Here is a 27,716-nt window from a genome sequence, read left to right on the forward strand (position 1 = left end):
ACCCACCAGCCACTCCTCGGAAGGAAGGTTGGGCAATCCTACTTCCGTAGTGATACTGCCTTGGAAACCCAAGGAGGGGTCGCTATATGAGTCGGGGCCGACTCGATGGCACATAACAACAACAACAACAACAAGAAACAGCCACAGTGGGGCAGGACCTCATGCTGCCACCAGAGGGCACAAGAGGCCAAGCAACAGTTAAGTGGGTGTCCAGCGATCTGATGGAAGTAAGACTCAAATTTATCCGGTGCTGTTATAAGCTAGACGTTGTGCTCCACACAGTAAGTAGTCGTACAGAGTTCCAAGGCAGAGATCGGAGTCCAGAGGCAACAGAATGGAGTGAAGAGGGCAGGAAATGGCCAAGCACAGTGCCAGAAAGAAAAAGATCATGGCTCTGTCCCAAGTCAAGGCAGCTGGCCATTTGCTAGGATCACTGCATATTTTTTTTTTTGACACTGGTAAGAATTTAGCCTTTCACCTGAGTGAACATTACACTTTCTTGATAGTTTTTTTGTCTGTCCTTACCAGGAGGCATGGTGGGACAGTAAAGTGCACGGCTGCTAGGCGTGTGGTTTACCCATTCCATGGGAGAAAGATGTGGCAGTCTGCTTCCATAAAGATTACAGCCTGGGAAACCCTATTGAGCAGTTCTGCCCTGCCCTGTGGGGTTGTTGTGAGTCAGAATCAACTTGATGGTAGTGGGTTTGGTTTTGGTTTTCTTTGCTTACAGGGACAAACACAATCAGGCGTCATCTGTTCCAGGCTTTTCCCATCGTTTCCCACGTGAGATGTATTGGTATTTCATAATGCAATGGCTCACTAGCTTTAGCACTTAATCTTTGACTTACTAATACTATCTCTTGCACTTTATGATAAAATTCCCCAATTCCATTGAATAGTTACTGATGGGGACTGCAGGACGAGTGCTAAGCAGATCAAGGTTAAAGCCCCGGGTACTTCCCTTCACTCCTCTCTTCTGTGCAAATGCGGCCGATGAGCTTTGGGTGACCACTGCCTCACCCGTCCAGGGGGTGCGTTCTCTCTTTCTAAGGTGCTGTGGGCATTCTCACCCCCTTGCACAGCTGTAGCAGACACTGCTGAGGGCCTGGGGGAGTCTGTCAAATGGCCAGTGGTCGGACTCCAGTGGATTTCTTTTTCAGTAAGAGGTTTGGTTCGTTCTCTGTTTTTCCTTTTCTCATTTCTCCCCCTGAATCTTCTCCTTTCCACACTGCAAACTTGCTTATGTGTTGAACTTTCTTCTCAGTTGTTTTTTAAGGGGTTTTTTTTAAAGAAATTTTTTTGGTAAGCTTTCTGTTAAAACCTCCTCTTCTTGAACTTTAGACCTGCACGTCTAGAACTAGTCTTTCTCTTCCTTTGGTCCTCTTCAGTCTTTTCCCTTCTTCCCTGCCTTGGGTGTGACACCTTGGGGTCAGGCTTCCACACCATCTAGTGAACGTCGACTGTGGTTTCTGTTCGGATGGCCCAAATTCCAATGTTAGATCCCAGTAAGTAGGGTTATGGGGGCTCAGAGAGGTCTCACCTTCAGACTAGAGCTGAGGGATGAAGCTGCCCACGTGGGTGCTAGAGCAGGGGAGGCAGCAGTAGGGTGGGGCTACGGCCTTGTTGCCAGGGACTCCCCTACTTTAGTAGATGGGATCCAGAGCCCACCCCTGCCATGTGCAGACCTGTTGAATTAAACTCTGCGTGTGATGGGTCTCTGGGTGTGAGGATGTGACTGCACTGACTGGTTGCCCAGGTGGTTCTGACTGATGTGGTGGCTGTGCAGTTGTGGTGAGCTGCGCTGAGTCGCCCTGACCACGGTAACCTCATGCACAACTGAACGAAGCACTGCTCCTCCCGTGATTGGCTGGGGATCGGACTGTTGTGATGCATGCGGTTTTCAGTGGCTGCTTTTAAGCAGCAGATTGCCAGCCCTTTCTTCCTAGTCTGCTGGTAAGCTCCTTGGAAACCTGCTCACATCACAGCACTGTGCAGGCCTCCATGCACAGACAGGCAGCACCTGTGCTTGAGGCGCACTGGCTGGGTACAGAAACCAGGTCTTCTGCAAGGTGAGAATTACACCCTCAAGAAGTTGCTTTACTCAAGCCAGGCTGGCCTGGAAGTTCTGGCTCTACTGTGTGCATCTGTGGCTACAGCCTTCCCTCTTTGTGTTAAGAAAGTCATCTGGAGCCTCAGTTGAGGGCGATAAAATCCAGAAGCGAGCCCTCCCCCATGGTATACCAAGGCTGTCGGGGGAGCAGTGCTCCCAGGTGCAGGCAGTAAGTGGGCTGCCATCTGCAGAGCATGTAAAACAATAATAAAACCAAGGTAAGAGTAATAATAAAACTGAGGTAAGAGTCGGTCAGCTTCTTATCACCAGGCCCCAGCAAGTCTACACATTATCAGTGATAAAATCTTCCTTCCTGTTTGGAACCAGCAACCCACTGGCCACCCCACTCCACTGCCCCTCTCCAAGTCATGATGCTGTCAGATGAGCCACCACCAACAAGCAGCAACTCATCTTTGTTGGTTTCTTTTCAGTGTTTTATTTTTCAAAATATACAATTTATTTACATCTTTATTTCACAACTGTAGTTTTGTATATTTATTCCAAAATCTTTAAATAGCTCCACAGTAAACATTACAAATCAGAGGATCAAACTGCTTCTCTTTAGTCTTTACACTCATTGAGTTTTTCAAAAAGTTTCAAGTAGTAACGGTTTGGGGGGTAAGGAGGGAACAAAAATATGGCAAAGAAATTTTTTTATCTAGGATCAACACTTAGGATTAGAAAGGGGGTTCTGACCAGCTACCTAGCCTGGGATCAGATGAAGGGCATCTCTGTCAGGTTTATAAATAAGACCCTCTTGTGTGCAGAGAGGGTTTTGGTTATGAGGAAGTAGGAGCAGGACCTCATCTGCAGGGTCTGGGGTGGGCAGGAGAGCCAAGGCGGGGAGATAAGGCACCACGTGAGGCTTCTTGTCGATTCAACTTAAGGAGGCACTGGTCGGGAGGGTCCTGAGTGAGGAGGCAGGGCCACCTGTGCCAGGTGGAGGGCTGGGGCAGGGCTCCCCCCAAAGCTGAGGCCTCTTCAGCCTCTTGGGGAAAACCTTTGTGCCTCTGGCTGAAGCAGCTGGTGATTCCTGAAGAAAGGGCCTGGGGCTCCTATCAGCCTCAAGGCCAACGCCCAGCACCCATGCCCATCGGCACAGGCTGCACTCTGAAGGCATCTGGCGGTATAGCTGGCATCTGTGGTGGGCTGCAGGGTAGACCAGTGGCCCCTGGGTCCAGGGCTGCACTACCTGAGAGGCTTCATGTTGTCTCTTCTTACGAGAGCCCTTTATTCACCTCAGTGTCCCCCAGCCTCAGGAGGAGCCGAGCTCCCCAGGAAGCCCTCGGCAGGAGGGGAAGGTGGGGCCTCAGTCCCCAAAGACCCTATTCCTTGCTGTGAAAACCGGTAGCTCCACAGCGCGGGGCATGTAGGACTCAGGCCTGGCTCCAGGGGTCAGTTTCCTTCATCCCCCTTGGGGTTCCTGTGGCTGGAGGGACCTGAAGCAGTCCTGTGGGTCGAGGCTCTGGACAGAGGTGCAGGCAAGGAGGCTGGGATGTTCCAGGAAAGAGCCAGTCCCCAGGCCCATCTGCCACCAAGTGCACATGACCTTCCTGTGGTAGGTCAGGAGGTCAGTCTTGCCTTGGGTTCTCCTTAGCACCCTCCACCAAGCCGGTGCTGCCTGGCCAAGCAAACCTTAGCAGGGGGCGGGGGTGGGGCAGTGCTGGGGCTGGGCTGAGGGCAGGACAGAGGGGCTGGGCGTGGTCACTGGGTCACTGCGACTTCAGGTGGGGTTCCTCTGGGATGAGAGTGTGAAAAAAGTAATCCCACAACTTAGTGCTGACGCCAAATCCTAGAGAAGGAGACAAACAGATTGGAGATGGGATCCTGTTGAGGAAGCAGGGACACACTTGCTGGTGAAGGAGCCTGTGGGGTGAGCAGGTGGGGACCATTTCAATATCTGTCTCTGCTGGCAGAAGCCAAGGGCAGGACACCTAGCTGTGTAGTACCCCAGTGATGCACTCTGGAGAGACCCAAATTCCTGACCTGCCTCAGGTGGGCCTGGCCACTGCCTGCCCCTTGCTTCCTCTCCTCATGCTCCGGCCTCCTTCCACGTTGTGGCCAAGCCCACCTCGGCCTCAGGCCTTTGCACCTGTGACTCCTGGGATGCTCCTCTCCCAGACATCTGCTTGCTGGCCTCCTCTCTTCAGCTAGGTCTCAGTTCTAATGACATCTCTGCAGTGACACCTTTCTGGACTGTTTTCTTTCCAGCTGTGCTGTCCAATATGGTGGCCACCAGCCACTTTGGCTGTTGAGTACTGGCAATGTGGGTAGTGTCATGGTGGGACTATATTTGTAATTTCATTAATTTAAATGTCAGTGGACAAACTTGTACTCAGTTCAGCTAGTAGAAAATTGTAAACACCTTTGGATAACTTAGGTATGCAAATCTACTTTCTTGACTGTGAATTTTATAAATATAAATCAAGTATTTCCAATGAAAACTTAGCATCCGAAGTGAGATGTGCTTAAGTGCAAAAGGGAGTCCCTGAGTGATGCAGTTGGTTAAGCACTCCTCTCCCGCCCAAAGTTGAGTGACTTGAACCTTCGCAGAGGCACCTCGGGAGACAGCCCTGGACTCTGCTTCTGAAAGGTGATGGCCATGAAGCCCCGTGGAGCAGTTCTACTCTGCACATGGGGTCGTCAGGAGTGGGAACCGACTGGTGGCCCAAGTGACTACAACGTAGGTGCAAAACCCATGACGCATTAAGAGTTAGGATAGAACCAAAAAACCAAACACATTGCCAGTGAGTTGGACCCGACTCATATGACCCCTCCTTGGGTTTCTGAGGAGGTATCATTACCTCCTCAGAAGTAGATTGCCCAACCTTCTTTCCGAGGAGTGGCTGGTGAGTTTGAACTGCCAGCCTTCTGGTTAGCAGTCAAGTGCTGTAGGCACTACGTCACCAGAGCTCCCTAGAATTAGAACATTTAAATTTTTTAATATATTTTATTTAATCCAATATGTCCAAAATATTATCATTTTCATATATATATAATCAAGGTAAAAAAAATTGAGATTATATTTGACACTCTTACCCTACTAAGAGTTAGGATAGAAATAAAATATATTGAAAATTTTAAGTGTTCATTTTTACTTTTTAATGTGGCTACTAGAAAATGTTGACTTACATGTGTGGCTCGTGTGACATTTTATTGGACAGCGCTGGGTTCCTCCCCCACATACAGAGTTCCTCCCCTGTCACCTTACTTCATCTTCTTGGTGGCACTTCTCACTCTCTGCAATGATCTTTGCCATTTACTGATTGCCCTGTGTGTCTGTCTCCGCATGCAGGCCCCCAACATGGAGGATGGGAGCCCCATGCCTGCCTTGCTGTGTGGGCATCTGCAGTACCCAGGACAGTGCCTGGCCCTGGTAGGAGCTCAAAGGTCAAACGCCGAGGGAGGTAGGCAGCGCCACCATGCTCACCTGACTTCTGATGTGCAAAGTGGTGCCTGACGTGGTGGGCCTTCATGCTGTACAGGAAGGAGCCCTTGTGCGGGGAGCCGAAGTGCAGATAGTAGTGTGTCATGTCGTAGAGCACGTAGCCCAGCAGGCCCCCAGCGAACACACTGCCCCCCACTGCCTCAGGCAGGATGAGGCGCAACAGTGCATAGAAGGCAGCGATCACCAGGGATGCTGGCACTGGGGGGAAGACCAGGCGGGAGCCGTCGAAGGGAGCCTGTGGGCAGAGAGGGCACCGGGCCTGTCTATAGTCACAGCATGCCGGACCAGAGAGGCTCCCAGTGGACGGAGGCTGGGGTGAAGCAGGCCAGGCAGGAGGGGCAGCCACCTGTCATGGGGAGGCTTGGCACCTTCGTGGCTTTGCAGAGGACACTGCAACACACCCAGCCCAGAGGCTTAGGACAGGAAGGTGGGTCTACAGATGGAAGCCGCATCTACCCCTTGTGTTATCTCTGCCCCTCCACTGTGTTCCACTGTTTTATGCCTGTTCTAGGGTGTCCCCCAGGGAGCCCCATGCTCTGGACTTTTCCTTATACCTATCTCTCCTCAAAGGGAAGCCCTACTCCCCCAGAATTCTGTTCTCTGCTGGGTGTAAGTCAGAAAAGATGTAACCAATATGTTTTTCAAGACACCAGCTCAGATGTGCAAAAAAAAATATCCCTTATGTTGCCGATACTGAACTGAGATTTTATCTTGGGTTCCTGGCAGCGACTTAATCTGTTAGTGGGAATGAGTTCAGCCACTGAGGCTGTACTGGCTGATGCAGTGGCCCAGGCGTCCGCACAGCCTGGAGTCCATGGATGGGGTACGGTGTCCTGGCCATGCTGGCTGTGGCCCTGGTTGAGTGCCTCCATTTCTCCAACCGTTTCCTGCTTGTGGAATGGGGAGAGCCTCCTGTAGAAAAAGCTCCCCAAGGGCTCCCCAAGTTTACTTGTGTCTGGAACAGTGCCTGGCACATAGTACACAGTCAGTGAACCTCTGCTGAATGAATGAATGAGCTGTGGAAATGAAAGACCACGTGGCATAACGTGTATTTGCTGAATATGATGCCATAAACACACACACGACTCCTTTGTACACACCTGGGTCAGATTAGGGTGTCTGACCTGCCACCCCTCAGAGCACCCTCTGAGCCCTTGGTTTCCCATCACTCCCACTCCACAAGCAGACTGTGGTGAGGCCCTCACCTTGTGGTGCTGGCCGTGCATGATGAAGTGCAGCGTGATGAGGTAATAGCTATTGCTGGGGGGCTTCGTGTGGAACAGGAAGCGGTGCATGAGGTACTCCATGAGGGTCCAGAGGAACAGCCCGGTCAGGAAGAGGCCCAGGAACATGGACTCCGGCACCGGCACTGCATATTCTGTGGGGCATTGAGGAAGGGGCAGGTCAGGGCAAATGGCCCCTGTGCCCACCATGCCTGGGGCCCCAGATGGCCCCACCTTACCACCCCAGTCACTTTGAGAACTGCTGCACTTGATTCAGCAGCACGGGGCCGGGTCACGCTGTTGGGGCCCCTGGGTCAGAATGGGGAGGAGGCGGTGAGAACTGCGCTGGGTGAATGATGGGGCTGCAGGCCAGAGATGCACAGTTTTCCTCAGAGGGGCTGTGGTTGGGTACTGGACCCCTCCCCAGGAAGAAGAGGGCAGGGGGCCATCCTGAAGGAGTCAGTGAGGAGTCAGGGCTTGTTGGTGAAGATTGGGGCGGGAAGGACAGGGAAACCCAGTGCAGAAATCTCAATGTAACAGACTTGAAATCATGGCATAGGAGCCTATGTGCCTTCCACAGCCTCTCACTCACCTCACGCACACCTAATTCTGCCCCTTAGGGAAGAGGCGTGCACCCAGGCACCTGGGCACTGGAAGATCAGAACCAGTTAAAACCCATTGCCATCCAATCATTTCCAGCTCATGGTGACCTTATGTGTGTCAGAGTAGGACTGTGCTCCGTAGGGTTTTCAACAGCTGTTTTTGGGAAGTAGATTGCCAGGCCTTTCTTCCTAGTCCGTTTTAATCTGTAAGCTCCACCACAGCCTGTTCAGTACCACAGCAGCACCCAGGCCTCCACTGACAGGTGGGCCTCTAGTGACAGACGGGCAGCAGCTGTGCTTGGGGATCAAACACAGGTCTCCTGCACGGAACGTGAGGAGTCTACCATCGAAACACCAACGCCCAATAAAAATGTCAAAACATCACTGCTACAGAGTTGATTCCGACTTGATAGTGACCCGATAGGACAGTGGAAACTGCCCCATATGGTTTCCAAGGTCGTAGATCTTCACGGAGCACATTGGTTCAGCTTCCTCCCACCAACCTTTTAGTTAGCAGAGTGCTTAACCACTGAGCCACCAGGGCTCCTTTCATTACTATAACCTGTTGGCATTGACTCGATTCTGACTCCTAGCAACTCCATAAGACAGAGCAGAAACTGCCCCACAGGGTCTCGAAGGCTGTAATCTTTATTGGAACAGACTGACACATCTTCCTCCTGCTGATGGGTTCAAACCACTGACATTTTACAAGCTGACTGCTTAACCACTGCACCAGGTGCACCTGCCAAATAAAAATAATAGTAGTAATAGCGAGAGCCGATGTGCACTGCGGGGTACCTATGTGCTAGGTACCGTTCAAGCACATGCCTTCGTATTTACTCTTTCTAGCCTTGTGAGGGGAGCACTGATGTCGTCATAGCAGATGGACACACAGCCAGATTCCATAGTTGCCGAGCTCATCCCAACCGACCCTGGGGGCATCTTCAACCTTCCCTCATATTTAAAATGCAGCCAGGCTCTGGCCGTGGACTCAGCCCGTCTGTGGTAGCGTTAACTGGAAAGGTAGGCTACACTTCTGTTTCTACTTTGTTGCTTCCCATGTGCTCCTCAGATCCCTAACATCTGCCTCTTCCCCAGTCCACCAGGAGAGTGAGGGCTGTGCATGCTGTAGTTCTCGCCAAGCCTGAGTATTTTTTTCAGTCCATCTCTAACCTGAGTGTGGCATATGACATTGAATCTATCAGCTCCAGAGGTTCTGAGGCTTAGGAACACCCAGAGGGTCCTCAGTTAGATTTCAGGGCGTCTGCGAGCCTGCTGCGATCATGTACCATCTGCGTGCATTCTTCTGGGGAGTGCTTTTCAGACCCTGGAAGGCTGTGGGAGCAATGAGGTGAGAATACGGAGCTCCACCCCGCCTTCCGGGATTCTGGCTTTTCTCCTCTTCTGTGGACACTCCTTCTCAGACTCCGTCATAGAATCTCTGCCTCTCGTCCCTGGGGTCTAAGCCCTGAACCTCTCTCACCACCTGCCATGTCCCGCTCCTGACTGTAACCATGCCCCACGTGGTGACGAGATCTGTAACAACCACCAGCCCCAGAGAGCTAGTTGCTCCTGGGAATCTCCATGGGCTTATCCACAGGCCCCTCTACCCTAACATCCCCCCCATGGAGCCAGCCACCTTCCCCTGTTCTCCTGCCCCCCCCATCACCCCAGGCTGCTCCTCCTGGGCGGCTTTCTTCAGTGAGGGGTGCTGATGCCCACCCAGTTACCAAGGAGTTATGCTCCACTTATCTCTCCCATCTCTCTCCCCCATGTCCAGATGGTCACCTTCTTGGGTTTGCTCACTGCTCTGTCCCCTCCACATTATCATCTCTTGCCTAGATGACTGCATCAGCCTCCCAACCCAACTCCCTGCCTCCATAAACTGTTAAAACCTCCCACAATGCCTCGTTGTTGTTGTTACACGCCATGGAGTCGGACCGACTCATAGCGACCCCTCCTTGGGTTTCTGAGGCAGTATCACTATGGAAGTAGATTACACAACCTTCCTTCCAAGGAGTGGCTAGTGGGTTTGAACCACCAGCCTTCAGATTAGCAGTCAAGTGCTTTAGACACTATGCTAGCAGAGCTCCTGCCATTACCCTCAGGCAATGTCCAAACGCCACAATCCAGCCCTGCTTCATCTTGCCATTGCATAGTGGCTCATCCAAACCACCTGTGGCTCTTTAATCATGCGTTGTTCCTCATCTCCCCCCCCCCCCCACACACACACATTTCTGCTTTCAGGCACCAGAACTCCCTTCAGTCTTTGTTATCCATTGAGATTTGGTCCACAGACTCCTCCTCTGAGAAGCCTTTGGAGATGCTTTTTGCTCTGCCCAGGCTGGGTCACAGCCCACTCAGGCTGCAGATGCCCTTCCTCACCAATTCCCTGTGATCAGGGCAAGGGCTGGACACACAGAAGCACTGCTGGATCACCATCTCACTGAAGCCAGGCATTGTCATGTAGGTCACCCTGTGAGGGTTCCAGCATGGCCTCTCTCTGACAGTCTCTGGGGTTACTCTGAAGTTGCAGGACCTTCTGTTTTTCAAAGGCTGTCCTACACACATCTCGGCTGTTAAGCCTTGAGCTTGCCTCTCTGTTCAGCTCCCTGGTGCTCTGCACCCCGACTCTTGTGCATTTATTAAGCAGCTGTACCAGGACCCCTGAGTCTCCCTCACCTTGTTTTTGGACTCTTATTTTCTCTGCCTGTGGCTTGTGCCTTACCCAAGGGGCTAGGAGATGTGGGAGGCTGTGGAGACAGTCACTCACGCCACCTTCGCTGGCATCATGGTTTCAGTTCACCACTGTCCACACTGGGTCTTTATTAGACAGGCACATTGCAGCTCCCTGCAGAGGCCAGGGGTGCTGACCCAGCCCTCAGCTCACTCTCTCTGCCACTCAGAAAGTCCTCTCCAATAGGTCAAGTCCCTGCCCGCCCCCTCACCCCAGCATCACCCACGCTGGCCCATGACCCATCCGGCTGGAGCTGGTACTGCGTGGCATCTCTGAAGGAATCTGGCAGAGGGACCAGGGCCAAACCTTCAGCCTGGCCTGCCCCTCCCCCGCAGTTCTGGCGGCTCTGCCACTGATGGCGATTGTTAGAGGAGCGCTGGGGACAGTGGGCGATTCAACCAGCAGGCCTACTGCGCAACAAGCCCTGTGCTGTGCCTCAGCTATTCAGCGTGGGCAGAAAGGGTAACCGTGGCTCTCAGGACAGACATGTTCGTTAACCCTCAGGGACCAGGAACAGCTCTGTGCAGCTTGCTCATCCCCTACCCCCCATTGGGGTCAAGTGGAAAAACCAGGCCCCTCCTGTCTGAGTGTGTGGGAGGAGCCTGCAGCCAGTGGAGAGCATGGGGCCGGGGGTGCACAGGCAGGAAGTCAAGGGGTGATCATACTACTGCCAGCACCCTCTTTCCTGGGCCATCTGAGCCCCCGCCCCAGACCAGCACCTCTCCCGGTAGGCTGTGTCTGGACAGACAGACCACTTGGGCAGGTGGCATATACCTGGAGGCCCAAGACAGGCAGTGAGCCTTGGAGGCCACACCTAAATCTTATGGGCTGCCCTGAGACTCTGCCTTCCAGGCTCTTTGGAAGTTACCCCAGGCTGGCTCCTCTCTCTGTCTCCTGCCCCTCAAAGCTAGGGGCACCTTGTACCCATATCCCAGACACAAGACCCTAGATCTCTCACTCAACTTCTCTGAGGCTCCACTTCCTCATCCTAAAAGGGGCTGATGATGGCGTCTTTCTCCTGGGCTGCTGGGAGGTGAATAGAGCCAGTCCCTGGCAAGCACAGGCTGGCCAGGGAAGTGCTCAGGAGAGGAGAGTGTGCTGGTACTCCAAAGGGCCTCTGCACAGGAGCCTGTGACATGGAGACACTGTGGACAGGCCAGCATCTCAGCCAGGCTCCCTGCTACTCTGTGCTCTGTTCCCGGGCTATTCGGAGTCCAGCTCCCAGTTCGGCCACATGACAGAATGATTTATTTCATTCAGTTTCTGGACAAAGAACCCAGGTCAACATATGTTCTGATACAAAGTTCAGTGTGTATGTGGGGTCATAGCCATCAAGGCGATTCCAACTAATAGCAACCCCCATTGTGTTTGCAAGGATGTTAACTTTATGGAAGCAGACCACCCCATCTTTCTTCCACAAAGCAGCTGATGAGTTCTAACCAATGACCTTGTAGTTAGCAGCCAGATGCCTTAACCACTACAAAAACAGAGCTCCTTAAAGTTCAGTTTTGTTATTGCTATGTCACCTGACAAAATGATTCCATTTCTCCTGACCTGTTGCTGATGTTTGTATCCATCTGGGAGGGTCCGGGCAAAATTTTTGTGTATAAGCCTATTTGTACATAACAAGACCAAACCCAAGCAAACCATTTGCTGTTGAGTGGACCTGACTCACAACAACTGCCATGGGTTACAGAGTAGAACTGCTCCATAGGGTTTGGTTGGCTGTCGTCTTTACGGAAGCAGATCACTTTTCTTTGCTGGTCCTGCTGAGTGGGTTTGAACCATCTGGGGGTTATTTTATTTCTACAGGTAAAAACCATTGCTGTCAAGACTCATATCAACCCTGTAGGACAGAGGTGAATTGCCCCATGGGTTTCCAAGGCTGTGATCTTTATAGAAGCAGACCGCCACATCGTTCTCCTGCAGAGCGGATGGTGGGCTCAAACCACTGAACTTTCATTTAGCAGCCAAATGCTTAACCACTGCACCTCCAGGACTCCTGTTTTTCTACAGCTAGGCCTTGTTATAACAATTTCATGATACAGTTGAGGTCTCTGTGTGCTCAGAAACTCAGGACCCAGAAGAGCACTGAGGGCATTTACTTCCAGGATCTCTGTGGGAACAAATCAGAAAGGAACCTGGAGTTACCTGTGGTGAAGGAAGTGAAGAGCCGAATGTTGCCCTGGGCGAGGGTTCGGTAGTAGGACCAGCTGAGGTACAGCATCAGGGGAACCCAGATGATGGGGACACTATACCTGCAGGAGGGCCACCAGGATGAGAAAGAGACATGCACAGGAGCTCAATAGGGTCCAGCTTCCCTAGGGACATGCCTCTTGATTAGAGGGAGTCAAGATGACCCCAAAGCATATACAGAAAGCATATGGAGACCTGAGGTCAAGGGACTCTAAAAAAAAAACCAAGCCAAACACACTGCCATCGATTCAATTCTGACTCATAGCAACCCCTTTTGGGTTTCTGAGGCGATAAATCTCTACAGAAGTAGATTGTCCAGTTTTCCTTCTGTGGAGTGGCTGGTGGGTTTGAACCTCCAACCTTCTGGTTAGCAGTCAGATGCCTTAGGCACTATGCCACAGAGCTCTTTGGGAACACTGTAAAGGAGGAAAAAATAGGACAGAGGCTGTGAGTCCATCTGCTTCTGTCTCTGAAATGAGTTACTGGCAGAAAGGAACTGTGTCCACAAGGGTATGAACTCTGAGTATCTGGATAGACACTGACCTCTTGTGGCAGAGGAATGAATTGAAGGCTAAATTGTTCCCATGGGTATTGTTGATTCCAACTAATAGCGCCCCCTTGGTGCAGAGAACTATTCTACAGGGTCAAGGCTGTGACCTTTTGGAGACAGATTGCCAGGCCTTACTTCTGAGATGCCTCTGGGTTTGAACTGCCAACCTTTCAGTTAGTAGTCCAGTGCTTAACCATGTATATGCTTTGGGGTCATCTTAACCAAAGCACTCCTAAGGGCATTAGAGGCTTGACAGCGTGGACAGGAGTATGTAAGAGACCAGGGGTGGCATCCTAAGCAGTTGCAGACTACATGTTGGGTTGTTACCCAATTAGTGGTCAAACCCATGTGTAGGAATGAACTGTACATAAGCCACACCCCATTCTCCCTAAGAGCTTACAGTACAGCCCTGGCCCTGGAGAGAAGCCCAACTGCCCCTTCCCCTTTCATATCTGCCTGGTACCATCAGGAAAGAGTGACAGTCCACCATGGGCTCAGAGGAGGTCTTACCAGACAGTCTTGGAGAGGGCCTCAATGAGGTCTGAGTGAAAGAGGCGGATGGGCCTAGCCACTGGCTGGTGGACCCACTCATCATACTTCTCTCCCAAGTGGCCCACCTGCCACAGTAGGGGCTTCTGCCAGTCCACCAGGTCCTGCAAGACACAAGGTAGAGGATACTTGATATTCGCGCCTGTCCACGTTCATTCTCCCGACTCCTGACTATAGTATCCCAGTGCCCCCTCAGCCATGTGGTCTGCGTAGGGCTATCCACCCTCCCAGTCAGTGGTCCAAAGCTGAGCAAGCTGCTTGTCCCAGCCCCCTGGCCACAGCGATAGGATCCGGGGCAGGCCCACAACCCAAGCTGATACAGTGAGCCATCTTCATGCTGGAGTTGCTAAGTTGGCAGGATGGGAGCCTGGAGCAGCTAGCAAAGCCTGCCTGAGGACACAGCCAAGCCAAGAGCAGGAGACGTACAAAATCCTGCTGATGATATCTGAACACCGAGAGTCAGCTAAGCCTGAAGTCGGAAGTCTTCCCCAGGACTCTTCGGGCACAGAAGCCAATATATTGTGTGTCAGGAATGAAATGGGCCCTTTTCCTTTGGCATTGTCCTGGGTGAGTCACATTCATCCATTCCAAAAACCACGTACTCAACAATTTGCTTAATATTTCAGATGCATATATGTCTATGCTAGGTGCTAGAAGAAAAAACAGGAATGTAAGAGACCATCTTTGCTTCATTCAGCTTAGTGTTTAACTAATTCCTGAGTTCAGGCTCTGAAGTCTGGCCTGAGGACAAATCTTGGCTCCACTACTGACTGTGTGATCTTGGGCAAGTCACTGGAGCTCTCTGAGCCTCAGTTTTCAAGGCTCTGAAATGGTCATTATAGTGGTGCCAGCAAGATGAGACATGACAAGTAAGACAGTTTGGTCTTGATGCAAAGCAGGCTGAGATCAGAGATCAGGAGGCAGGATGATTGGCACAAGAGCCCAGTTCTAGGGTAGGGGACAAGAGCTTTGCAGAGGACACAGAGTTTGGGTTGGAGCTTATACCACACGGATGTTGGAGAGGTGAAGAGGGTGCAGCAAGAGAGGGAACAGGGACAGAGATGTGGACTTGAGAACAACTATGGCCTGTTGGGTATTTTGACCCAGTCTGCAGGGCAGCAGGAGGGACGCTGCTGGGATTTACATAACAGAATCCCCTATACCTGGCCCAGGGCTGGCACTTCGACCTCTTAGCCTTTGTCTCCAAGGGATAGAAGTGTTCGTACCCCATGGGTACTCCCAGGATGATCCTTTGAGGGTAGTAGGAAGAATTAGACTCAATTTCTAATTATATTTATCTCATCTTTAAACTGTTTTCTAATGTACATACTCTAAGAGTAGAATGAGGCTGTGAGGCTGGAGGCTATGCCACTGGTATTTCAAATACTAACAGGTCACCCATGGTAGACAGGTTTCAGCAAAGCTTCCAGACTGAGACAGACCGAGAAGAAGGAAGGGACCATCCACTTCTCAAAGAATTGCCCAGTGAAAGCCTTATGGTTTTATGTTTATAATATTATATTTACAATATATTTATATTAGTGGAAAACTTTATGAATAGCCCTGAAACGTTGTCTGATATAGTGGCAGAAGATGAGCCCCTCAGGTCAGAAGATACTCAACAACTCACTGGGGAAGAGCTGCCTCCTCAAAGTAGAGTCAACTTGAATGATGTGGATGAAGTAGGGCTTTCAAGACCTCTGTTTGCTGATGGGGCACTATTCGAAATGGGAAGAAACAGCTGAATCACCTATTAATAACTGGAACATGGAATGTACAAAGTATGAATGTAGGAACATTGGAAGTGGTCAAAAATGAAATGGAATGCATAATGTTCAACATCCTAGGCATTAGGGACCTGAAATGGACTGGTTTGGCCACTCTGAATCAGATAGTCATATGATCTACTGTGTCAGGAATGACTAATTAAAAAGGAATGGCATCACATTCATCATCATAAAGAATGTTTCAAGATCTATCCTGAAGTACAATGCTATTAGTGATAATATCCCCTTGCCTACAAGAAAGACCAGTTAATACTACTACTATTTAAATTTACATCTCAACCACTAAAGCCAAAGATAAAGAAATTGAAGATTTTTACCAACATTTGCAGTCTGAAATTGACCAAACATGCAATCAAGATGTATTGATTATTACTGGTGATTGGAATGCGAACATTGGAAACAAGAATTACTGGTAGTTGGAAAATATGGCCTTGGTGACAGAAATGATGACAGAGATCGCATGATAGAATTTTGCAAGACCAATGACTTATTTATTGCAGATACCTTTTTTTCAACAACTTAAATGGCAGCTGTACACATGGACCTTGCCAGACAGAATGCACAGGAATCAGATTGACTATATCTGTGGAAACAGGCGATGGTGAAGCTCAGTATCTTCAGCCAAATAAGGTCAAGAGCTGACTGTTGTTTTTATATGCCGTCAAGTCGGACCCGACTCATAGTGACCCCTCCTTGGGTTTCCGAGGCAGTATTACGACGGAAGTAGATCGATTGCCCCATCTTCCTTCCAAGGAGTGGCTGGTGGGTTTGAACCGCCAGCCTTCTGGTTAGCAGTCAAATGCCTTAGACACTATACTACCAGAGCTCCTCAAGAGCTGACTATGGAACATAATTGCTCATAGGCAATTTGACACTGAAGAAAATAAAAACAAGTCCATGAGAGCCAAAATATGACCTTGATTATACCAAAAACCAAACGGCCTGCCATCGAGTCGAATCCAACTCATAGTGACCCCTCCTTGGGTTTACAAGGTGGTATCACTATGGAAGTAGATTGCCCAGCCTTTCTTCCGAGGAGTGGCTGGTGGGTTTGAACCACCAGCCTTCTGGTTAGTAGTCAAATGCCTTAGGCACTACACCACCAAAGCCCCTACCTTAATTATATCCCACCTGAATTTAGAAACCATCTGAAGAATAGATTTGACACACTGAACACTATGACCCACAGACGAGTTGTGGGATGATATCAAATAAAGAACATCATACATGAAGAAAGCAAAAGGTCATTAAAAAAAAAAAAAATAGCAAAAGAAGAAAAGAGAAAATTGGATGTCAGAAGACACCTTGCAACTTGCCCTTGACCGGAGAGTAGCTAATGCAAATGGAAGAAATGACAAGATAAAAGAGTTGAACATATTTCAAAGAGCAGCTCGAAAAGATGATAGTAAATAATAATTTATAAATCAAACTCACTGCCATCTAGTCGTTCCAACTCATAACGACCCCTCCTTAGGTTTCCAAGGTGATATCTCTAAAGAAGTAGATTGCCCAACCTTCCTTCTGAGGAGAGGCTGATGGGTTTGAACTGCCAGCCTTCTGGTTAGCAGTCAAATGCCTCGGCGTACATATACATATAATGGAAGGTATGCTAAAAAATCTACCCATAGGGATGCAAGATCCAAGAAGTTTAGAGACCATAGCTCTAAGCAATGGGGAGCGTTAAAGAGCTAATGTATTGAGGAATATTACTCAGTACCAATAACAGTAAGTTAAGAGCAATTAAATTGATGCAGCACCTTCAAAGTCTGCCTCTGCAATTGATCAACTGCAGGGTCCTGGGCAAGTGTCTTTACCTCTTAGAGCCCTTCCAATTTTCTTGTCTGTAAAGGCAAGTGTGCCCCTACCCACCCCACTAGCAGTGGGGATGAATTTCCACAGCGTGTGGCATATAGTAGGTACTCAATCAATCTCTGGTACAAGGGACAAAAGTTAGGAGCTCCTGCAGGTAAGATGGGTGGTAGTGATAGGAAAGGCGAAGAGCAAGAGACGTCAGTGGAAGAACTCTCACGCCTGGAAAAAGAACCATGATCCTGGAAACCTGCCTTCCCGCAGCCCTGGATGGAATCTCTTCCTTCCACAAGCCTCCATGCTACAGCCACCTGGGCACCAACAGGTCATCCAAGCCTAGGCCTCTTTGTTTCCAGCCCTACTGGAGTGAAGCTTTGGAGCAGGAGTGGAGCAGTTCCCGGGCAAACAGGGCAGGTCTCCGTTCACTCTTTCTGTGCCTGTGACAGAGAGGAGAAGGCCCAAAGGGGCCTTTTGGGAAAGGCCCAAAGATAGTCGTGGTTCCTGCCGTGAGGACTTGGCAGGTTTCAGTTGCAAGCCGCCTTTCTGTGGCATGGAGGACACTTCCTGCTTCTGACCCAGGTCAGCCCAGAGCCATGTGCCTCAGCCCCAGGTAAATCAGGTAATCAACCAAACCCAGCTTTGTCGCCGATTTTCTTCCTGGCCCCAGAGCCTTGTCTACTTGCCCTCATCCTTGGTCTGCAGGACCTTACCAGCAAATGGACTCATTGGGTTCATTTTGGATCGTTTCTTCCATTCTTCCACCCTCGGTCTCTAAACACATACACACATGCATGTACACATACATGTACACATGTGCATGCACACATGCACTCACATATACAAATGTGTACACACACCTGCATGCACACACACAAATGCACATGTATTTACACACCCCTGCACCACCAGGAAAGAGAACTGGAAGAACCAGCTTGTGGCCTATGTTTACACTGTGTCCAGCAGCGTGTATAACTCCACCCCAGAAGAAGCTGGGTCAAGGTCACTGTGAGAGTTTGAGGCCCTGCTCTAATTGCAGTAACACTCAGAGCATCTGCTATGGTCCAAGCATGGTTCTAAACACCTTACAAATCATCTGATCCTTGCCATACCCCAGGTAGGTACCACGTATTATTACTCTCATTCTGCAGGTGAGGAAGCTGAGGCTAAGTGACTTGCCCAAGATTACCCAGTTACAGCTGTTGATGAAGTGGCCTCTTTATTATTGTGAACGTTGGTAAGACTCTTCATCCTGAAGGGCACTTTGTCTGATATTTATAAAGCCATGCTGGCTTCCTTGGTGTTTGCATGGTGGATCTTGACACCTTTTACCTTCAACCTGTCTACATCTTTATACGTAGAGGCATCTCTTGCAGACAGCATATAGTTGGGTTTTGCTTTTTTATCTAGTCAGATAATTTCTCTTTTAATCTGAGTGTTTAGTCAATTTAGTTAATGTTAGAATAGGTCTACCTCTTATTATTTATTTTCTGTTTCTTTCCTCTTTTCTTCCTTTCTTATCTTATTTGTATTAATCAAGTATTTAAAAATATTCTACTCCACTATTGCATTTTTTTCTCCCTTTGAGATGAGATTCATGTAACTATTTTGCAGTGGTGTTTAGTATATTCACAATTTTGTACAGCTTCTGTCTAGTTCCAAAGCATTTTAATCACCCACAAAGAAACCCTGTACCCATTAAGCACTTGTTCCCCATTTTCCCCCTTCCCCTAGCCCTTGGCACCCACCAGTCTGCATTCTGCCATTCTGTCTCAGTGGATTTACCTATTCTGGATATTTCATCACTACTGGCTTCTTAGCTATGCCTTTTTGTACCCACTCCTTCCAACAGTTGCTCTAAGGATGATAATGTGCATTCTTAACTTATCACATCTCTTGTACACTTAATCCAGACTTTGGTACCTGAACTGATGAACATTTCCAGCTATTGCATGAAGGTGTGGCCAGGTGGCCCCCTCTCTCAGCCTAGCAGTGGGGCTTGGGCAGATTTTCACCTGTTTATCTATGTTGCCTTCATTTCGTAAACAGGTGGAAAACAGCATAGGATTTATAAGCTTAATTCAGTTGAGACACAGAAAGACATAACCAGAGGAGCAGTGAGTCCAGCCTGAATATCACACTCTTTTGCAAAGGGAACAGAACGTGCATGGGAAGCTGGAACTCGATTTCTGTGGAGGAATTTACAGGGGTGGTGGCTCTTTGTTGTCTAGTGCTGTTGAAAATACCACTGGCAGATGGCTTTAACAAACAGAACTGTGTCCTTTCACAGTTTAGGAGGCTAGAAGTCCACATTCAGGGCACAGCTCTCGGGGAAGGCTTTCCTTCTCTGCTGGCTCTGGGGGAAGGGCCTTGCCTCCTTTTAACATCTGTAGGTCTGGCATTTCTTAGAGATCTCCATGTGTCTTGGCATCAGTCTTCCCCTGCATCTAGGAGGCTGTTAGCACAGGGATCCCGGCTCCAAAGGACATGTGCTGCTCCTGGTTCTTCTTTCTTGGTGGTAGTCAGGTCCCTCCTCCTCTCTTCACGTCTCTCTCCTTTGATCTCTTGCAAGAAAAAAGGTGATGCAAGCCACACCCTAGGGAAACTCTCCCTACATCAGATCAGGGCTGTGACCTGACAGTGCATCCCACCCTAATCCCCTTACAATATACTGGCTTTTCACCACAGATCACATCGTGGAGGATGATTACATTATCACATAACTGCCAGACCACTGAGAATCATGGCCCAGCCAAGATGACACATATTTTAGGGGGACACAATTCAATCTATGATAGGTAGAAACAAAGCCCCCCAACACAGGGGCCTATGTTTCATTTCCTGTTGCCCTTTTGACATTTGGATATGATTTCATTTACTCCCTGGGTTTACCAGTAGACCCTGGCCATCTGTACATATAGCTGTCTAGAATCAGGCCCAAGACCTCTGACCTGCTCATTGGCCTCAGAAGACCTAAAACCTAAGCCCTGTATCTAGCCCATAGGGCAGGTTCACAAGGTACCCTTCCTTGATGTCCAGAGAGGGCCACTTCCCTTTGGGGGATGTATGGACCATGCCGAAAGAATCCCAGTAAAGCCTCCCTTTCCTCCCTACAAACCCCCCTCTTCCCCAGTTATCAAGGCTGAAGCCGTAATTCCACCACTAGAGCCTCAGCTCCGCTACTCCAGGTGTTGTATCAGAGGAAGTAAAGTGAACCTTCCATGTAAGTACAGAAACCCAGCCCCTCTGACAGCCTCCCCATTTTATGGATGAGAACACTGAGGCCCAGAGGAGTTAGGTGACTCCTGAAATAATGTCAGTTGGTCCTGTTGTAGGAGCCCCCCATTTCCCTTACTCCATTCCATTCCCAAGAGCTGGGACTTTTACCTTGTGTCCCCAGCTTTAGTTGAGATGGTGTGTGCACTGACAGGGTGTCCCTTCTCAATTCTCACTCAGTCCTGATCACAGGAGGAAAGACTAAATTGGGTGCTAACCCACTCAGTGCCGCTCACTAATCTTTCCAAGATGGCAACTGGCCTGGAACTAGTTTTGAGAGGGAAGCATGGCAGGAGATGGCAGCTGAGGATCCAATAAGGAGGGCAGAGACTGAAGATAAATTTCTCTGCCTAGTCCATGTAGCCAAGGGCTACCTCAGCCCCTCACCCTCTCACACAAACGTCTCTTCCTCCTGGGCCAGTGGTCCTGGTCCCTTCTCACCCCTTCCTTCCCTAAGGTTTGGGGACACAGGGAAGGCATCGGCAATGGGCTGGCAGCCTCTGTAGGAGGCTGGATAGGAGAAAGGAGGGGAGAATGGGCCACTTAAAGCTCTCTGGCATCTAGGGGGTCCCACAGCTAATGTCAACAACTCACTTGAGTCTCACAACCAATCCTCCTTTTCTCTGATGCTCGGAGCTGCCCAGCAACCACTCAGGTCACCCAGCTAAAAAAGTTAAGGGGATGAGGGTGAGGTGTGCCTAGAAGCCACTCTGGGGTGGGCTGTTGGCGGGGAGGGCAAGAGGTGTCCTTTGGTAAACACAAAACCCCTTAGCAACAGGCTGGGCCCAGGAAGCAGAGGCAAGTCGGGGTGAGTTTGCCCCAAAGCCCTTTCTCCAACCAGGGCCTACTGTGTGCTACCTTGCACCTTCCCTCAGCCATTCTGCCCCCACCCCAAGGGGAGGGGAGAGAGGGCTATGCCAGGAAAGCGGCTGGCAGCAGGGCCCAAGGGGGAAAGGGCAGACAGCTACTGGGGTGGACAGAAGGGCCTGCTCCTGGGGTGGATGGGGGCCTCCTGGTCTCCCCACCTGCTACCCAGTCCCCCCTTCTCCCAGGTGGTACAGAGGCCAGCTGGCACAGAATACTTCCCTGGGCAGCCCTAGCCCAGGAGTGGGGAGCTAGGAATCGGTGTTTTCCCAAACAAATATGGGGAACCTCCTTGGTTCCAGCAGCTCCTCTTACCTCCATAAGCAAAGACAATCGTTTGAAGAAATGCCTGCCCAAGCCCCAGAACACACAGCTCCAGGACAGCTCTCTGGGCCGGAAGTGGAGGATGGGCTTCCAACTAGCGGGAAGGAATGACAAGAAGCTCACAAAGAATTCGGCCACTGTGGTCTGAGTCCTTGTCCCAGGGCCCAGGCCAATTCTCAGCTTCATGTTCACTGTTGTCTTGAGCCTCAATTTTGAGAGGTAGGGCCTGCCGTGACCTCATTTTACAGAGGAGGACACAAAGGGTCACTTGCTCAGCTGTGTCTGATGCAGGCAGGACTTGAACCTAAGCCCTTGTGGATGACTCCATGCTCTTAACCACAGGCGAGGAGATCTGCGTTCAGCTGAATCCAGATTCCCACGGCTATGAATTCCCAAGTACTGAGGCTGCAAGGGGCCCAGCAGGGCTAGCAGGGGTATCTAATTCATTGGCGGTAGGGAAGCAGGGGCTCGTGGTGCCCTTGCCAGAGGCAGCAGGCCTGTCCTGGGCAGTCTAGCTGGGAGCTCCCAGCTACACAAGTTCAAGTCCAAGAGAATGGTTATAGACCAACTGGCTCTTCTCCTATGTTGGAAGACCCTTCCCTCCCCTGCCCCTGGTGACCTGATAGCCTCAGACATGAGGGTTCAGGGCGATGAGGGTAGGCAGAGAGCAGAGAGAGGGGTAGGATGACCCTCAGGTCACCCACACAGCCTCCATGACCTTGGTGCTAGATGTTGAAGAATAGCAAGGGGTCCCCCAGTCCTGCCTTGTCCTAAAGTCTAAAGCCTTGGGGCGGTCTTTCACTTTTGATCCACCTTTGCACTCTATACCAAACTCCACTAGCCTTCCCACAACCCCTCTCAATGGCACAAACAATGATCTCCACTTTGCTGATGGAGAAACTGAGGCCCAGGGGTAGCTATGGTCACCCAGCAGCATCCTGCCTCCCAGCCTGTCCTGTCCACAGCCCTCTCAGCGTATCCTCTGAGACTCACCTGCCTGACTTCAGCCCTGGCGGCGGGGAGGGGGGGGCATTTTCTGAGGATAGCTGAGCTGTTATGAAGAGGCCCAGGGTCTCTGGGCAGGGAACAGGCTGGGAGGAGGCCACAGACCCTGGGCCCTTCCAGGACAGCCTCGGGAAGGTGCCTGGGGATCCTCCTAGGCAACTGGGCACTCCAGACCCCTACTCTCAGCTCGAGGAGAGAAAGGAGGCCAGAGCAGGGCAAGCCAAGCCAGAGGCTGGTCCTCCCCCAGAGGGGAGCTGCTCCTGGGCCCTCTGTTCTCATCCAGGTGCCGTTTCCCTGGGTTCTCAGAGACCTGCTGAGGTCCTGAGAGGGTTACACCTACGTGGCCAAGTGGCCAACATCCACACCTTCACGAGGCCCCTGGGATCCTGGAAGCAGTCCGATGTTAAAAGGTGTGTTTGGTGGGGAGCCTAAAGCTCATTTTGTTTTGTGGCCCACCTGGCTGGCTGATTCTACTGGGCCAGAAGGAGGGCTGACACGCCCTTGCTGGAGATGGAGGCTTGGGGCAGGGTCAGGAAGAGGAAGAAGCTGGGCCAGGGGCCACCTCCCCTCTCTGCTGTCTTCCTTCCAGTTACAGGGCTCGGGGTCTTAGTCCTGGCCAGCTGTCAAGAAGACAGGGGCCAGTGGGAGGGGACCAACAGGAGGGGCAGGGGCTCAGCAGTAATCACCAGCTCAGCCACCGGCAGCGGCAGGCAGCAAACCGCAAAGGGACTTGGGCAGGAGACTTAATTGCTCTTCCTCTTCAGTTCAATCAGGATAATTATAAACCTTTTCCAGTGCAGGTGTGCCCAGAAGCCAAGAGCAGCGGCAGATCCAGCACCTGGACTGGGGCGAGCCGCAGGCTGCCTGGGTTCCGGAACACAGGGAGCTGCGTGCTGCGACCCGGTTTCTTGTCCCACAGGGAAGCCTGGCTCCTGCCCAGCCAGGATGGAATGGATGATTTAGAAACGGTTCCAAGAGAATTTCATGCAGAGACTGAAGTTAAGACTCCGCCTCTCCCAGGGTTCGCCTGTGCCTCTCTGCTCCTTTCAGAACCTTCTCCCCTCTGCCCCATGCCACCTCTCGGTCTCCCCCAGTTTTCCCAGTATCTACCCTGACAGGCTGGCCTGGTGGAGCCCTCAGCAGCACTCAGAGGGGCTCACCTTGCATGCGAAGCAGGAACCTTTAATTTCGTTAACTTTTTAAGTCCCTTTGCCCCTGGGGCAGGTGTGAAATCCATTCAACTGCCCTCTGAGTCTCTCCCCAGGTTCCCCAAGGTCAGGACCCAATGGACCCCCCCAGGCCTGGCCTGAGTCAAAAACAGATGCTGCGGGTTCCAATGGCCTTGCTACTCTGAGGCTCAAGTGAGACAAGGGGCTGTGTGCTCTCTGAGTCCCCAAAGAGACTGGAGACTGACCACATGATGGAGATGAGACAGGAGGAGGCCTTTTTAGGAAAGTTACAACAACAATACAAACGAAAGCAAGAAAAGCCCTATTCAGCTACCCTGGGAAGCCCAGCTCCAGACTGAGGCAGACCCACATGGGCCCCAGTGCAGAGGGGGCACCTGCCAGAGTGGGTTGGGTCTTTACACACACCCCTACCTGGGACACAGGGGAAGGAAAGAGGTGGAAGGAGAAAGTGTGAGTGAGAGAGAGCAGCAGGGAAGATGAATGGGTTGCAGGGAGCAGGCCCCGGAGCAGAGGTGCCCCCTTTGTCTTGAGTGTGGTCCCTCTGGCAGACAGGGTCTGGGAACTCCCCTGTGGTGGCCCTGTGTTTCATGGGCTCTGAACCTCCTGCAGTGGTAGGGTGAGGGTCAGCCCAGAACCTGCAGCTCAAGGATCCTGTGGGCAGAGCCTTCCCCAGAGCAGGGACGGCAGTGTTGGACCTGCTTGTACCCAGCCAGCCTTAGAACAGCTGTCCACCCTGCAATGATGGTTCTTCCCTTGCCACTCTCCCCAGTGGTTGCCCCAAATTCATCAGTCCAGCTCAGCTGTATCTGACATTCAACCCCTCAGCCAAGCCCACATAGGCCAAGGAGCCCTCTCAGTGAATTTTCAGTACAATTCACTGCCCACTCACAGCCCAGCCAGAGACACACTAGCTCACTGTCTGCCCCCTGCTTATTCTCTAGTGCCCTCTTCTCCTCACACAGCTCTTCCTTATCCCGGGCAATGTCTGGCTTCACCAGCTTTTGGGGTCCTTGTCCCACTCAAGCTGGCTGCCCCTCACCCCATGTGCAGAGCAGGCCCAAGTCCCCAGAGACTTCCGGTCTACTATTTGTGCCAAGATTCCCCTGCTTTGATCTCTGGCTGGGCATATCCATGCCCCACCCCAGCAGTGAGCAACTGCAGCCGAGCCCAAGGGAAGTCTAGGTTCTGGGGAGCCCTTTGGGAGGCACACCCTTCCTCTCTCTGGCCTTTTCCACTTTTGGTTATCTGGAGGCTGAACTTCACCTTTCTTTCTTCTGGCTGCCAGCTGGTGGGTAAGGATGTGATATGTCTGCTCTGATGGGGATCGGACATGGGGTGCTTCACCCAGCCTCTCCAGTCGGCACCCAGATGTGTCCTCTGCCATGGGTTCCAGGCTCTTCCAGGGGTGATGTCAGTCATCATGTGACAGGTGCCATCTTCAGGTTCCTGAGGTCTGGGCCCCAGGAGTCCTGGCCAAAGGGGTCCAGTAAACAATCAGCTCCCTGAATGCAGGTCTTGTCCTATGGCCCTCAGTGTCCCAGGTATCTTGCACAGGCGCAACAGAGAACACCCAGGCTGGGCATTTATGGACACACACACTCCAAGGCTACCCCAAAGGAAATGGCAATATGACAGTAGGGCAGTCCTGTGACCCCAGTTGGAGGTAAATGACCTCCAGGCCTTGCTCACTCCAGTATCCCTGGCAATTGCCACTCCTACCCAGGTCCCCACTGAGTGGCTGCATTTCCACCTGTGGCCCCTCAGCTCCTCTAGGGCTCACTTAATGAACAAATGGAGTCTGCTTTACGACTGCAAGGCAAGCTAGCGTGTAGCAGCACTGCAGAACCCTTTGCCTCTCCCCAAACATTGCCCAGGGCTCCAGCACTCTCTCCAGGGGCCTCACAGGCTCCCACACTCTGGACCAGAGGTGATTCTCCAGGCTGATGCTTGGGGCAGCTCCACATCCTGCATTAGGCAAGCCGGGGCTGTATGGGCCTGCCGACCCCGTCACCTTCCCCAACTTCAGAGGTCCTGGTGGGAGATCTCTTCTTCTCCAGGGGTACCCGGGGCCTGACCCTAAACAGACAGAGGCTTTGTCTTCTGCATTTGTCTGTGTTTTCCACAGACATACTCACTGCAGCCTCCTGTTTGGCTGTGCTGTCCAGGCCATGTTTGTGGGCTGCAGCCACCTGCTTCACCTTCCTCATCTTCCCTGGGCACATATTATGAATGCTTTAACTTTGGGCACCACAGCCCCTCTCCTCGCCCTGGCAGCCCCCCACTCCATTCTGTGCCAACTACCTTCTCCCAATCCACCTCTTTCAACCTTGGTTCGATCTCAGGGTCTGCCTTCTGAGTCTCCACAGAGGTCACAGCCCCATTCTCCATGGAACCCTGGAAAGAGAACAGATGCAACGAAGTGATTACTTTACAGTGTGTGTGTGTGTGGATGAGGAGCTAAGCCTCACCCCCCACCCCCACTCCAGGAATGAGGAAGCCAAGGGGGGGACAAGCCCACGGGGTGGGGCAGGGTGGGTAGAAATCAAGGACACTGAACACTTTTGAAAAGAGACAGATACTGATGTGGGTGGCATTGTTCTCTGTACTTTTCTTCTCCCTTAAAAAAAGATTTCTGCCAAAACCAAAGTGGCAGAAAGATCTAGGCAGTGGCAGAAAGATCTAGGCGAGCCATGAAGCTGGGCGAGAGGGTATAGGAGCAGGAGAGCAGTTAGTGGGGATGTTCTGGGAAAGGAGTCCCTGCTGGTCTCAGCCCCTTCTGGCTGGTGCCAGGCAGAAGGAGTCACAGGGCAGCACCCAGGGCACCTGGCGGGGCTCACTGTGTCACACCCAGTGACTATGTGCCTGTCCACTCCCTGATTAATTCAATAGAGCCCCGGGGTCACAGGCTGGGGCCTCGACCTGCCAATAAGAAAGAAGCAGCGAGAAAGGGAGATGGTCCCTCCGACCATCCCATGTCTGGCTCAACAACCATACATGGGGCAGAACCGGCACAAGAGTACCCAAGTGGGCTCAAGGTTAAAGCAAACTGGCAAAGCGGTAAAGTCAGAAAGAAATGGAATGTGCTGGGAAAATCACACAGGCCGAGCTGCTCTGTCGTCACATGGGGTGAGGCCAGGGAGAGAAGGCCAGCACGTAAGTCAAACTCATGCTTCCCTGTACGAAGGGTGGGGAGAGTCCTCGCCAGTGGGGCCTGCCTACTGAGTACCTGTGTGACTCAGAAAACCCATGGTGCTGGGTGGCCATGGATGGGTCTTGGAAGCTGAGCTGAGGAAACTATGTGAGCAGCTATTTGGGATTTCTGTTGTTAAACTCTTAAGTTTTTGCTTCCAGATAAACCCAAGAGAAACTGATAGTGCAGTGACCAAATTGACATTTTCTGGGGAAAAAATATACACAATCCAAATAAAACCTGTCCATCCTGGGTGAGCCTATTGGTATTCGAAATATCAGTGGCATAGCCTCCAGCCTCACAGCAACACACAAGCCACTACAGTACGACAAACTAACAGACCAGTGGTAGAACAACAGAATGCGAAAATGACTGAACAATATTAATATCACATGCCAGTAAAATTTTGCTAAAGATAATTGAAAAACATTTGCCACAGAATACTGACAGAGAACTTCCAGAAATGCAAGCTGGATTCAGAAGAAGACTTGACACGAGGGATGTCACTGCTGATGTCAGATGGATCTTAGCTCAAAGCAGAGAGTAACAGAAAGATGTTTACCTGTGTTTTATTGACTATACAAAGACATCTGATTATGTGGATCACAACAAATTATGGATAACACTGCAAAGAATGGGAATTCCAGAACACTTGATTGTGCTCATGAGGAGCTGTACATAGACCAAGAGGCTGTTGTTCAAACAGAACAAGGGAATATGGCATGATTTAAAATCAGGAGGGGCTGTGTGTCAGGGTGGTTGTTAAGTTTGTTGTCAACTTGGCTGGGCTTGGTTGACTGGCTGGGCAGCTGGATGTAGTTATCCCCCATGGTGAGATCAGTAGTTAACTCCATGATGG

General features: G+C 51.1%; 1 protein-coding gene across 1 annotated transcript in view; it reads right to left on the reverse strand.

The window, feature by feature from the left end:
* Window positions 1-3,822: 3,822 nt before the first annotated feature.
* The window catches only part of FA2H (fatty acid 2-hydroxylase), a 53,720-nt gene continuing 29,826 nt past the window's right edge, over window positions 3,823-27,716 (reverse strand). Inside the window, exons 2-7 of the mRNA XM_007940361.2 lie at window positions 25,969-26,061; window positions 13,377-13,519; window positions 12,272-12,378; window positions 6,764-6,936; window positions 5,541-5,793; window positions 3,823-3,902 (exon numbers count right to left, since the gene is read on the reverse strand). Coding sequence (XP_007938552.1) covers window positions 3,823-3,902; window positions 5,541-5,793; window positions 6,764-6,936; window positions 12,272-12,378; window positions 13,377-13,519; window positions 25,969-26,061 — 849 coding nt within the window. The remainder of the gene's footprint in view (window positions 3,903-5,540; window positions 5,794-6,763; window positions 6,937-12,271; window positions 12,379-13,376; window positions 13,520-25,968; window positions 26,062-27,716) is intronic.

Source organism: Orycteropus afer, unplaced genomic scaffold, assembly GCF_000298275.1.
Source record: "Orycteropus afer afer isolate SDZICR_OR568_19922 unplaced genomic scaffold, OryAfe1.0 scaffold00067, whole genome shotgun sequence".
NCBI classification, from domain to species: domain Eukaryota; kingdom Metazoa; phylum Chordata; class Mammalia; order Tubulidentata; family Orycteropodidae; genus Orycteropus; species Orycteropus afer.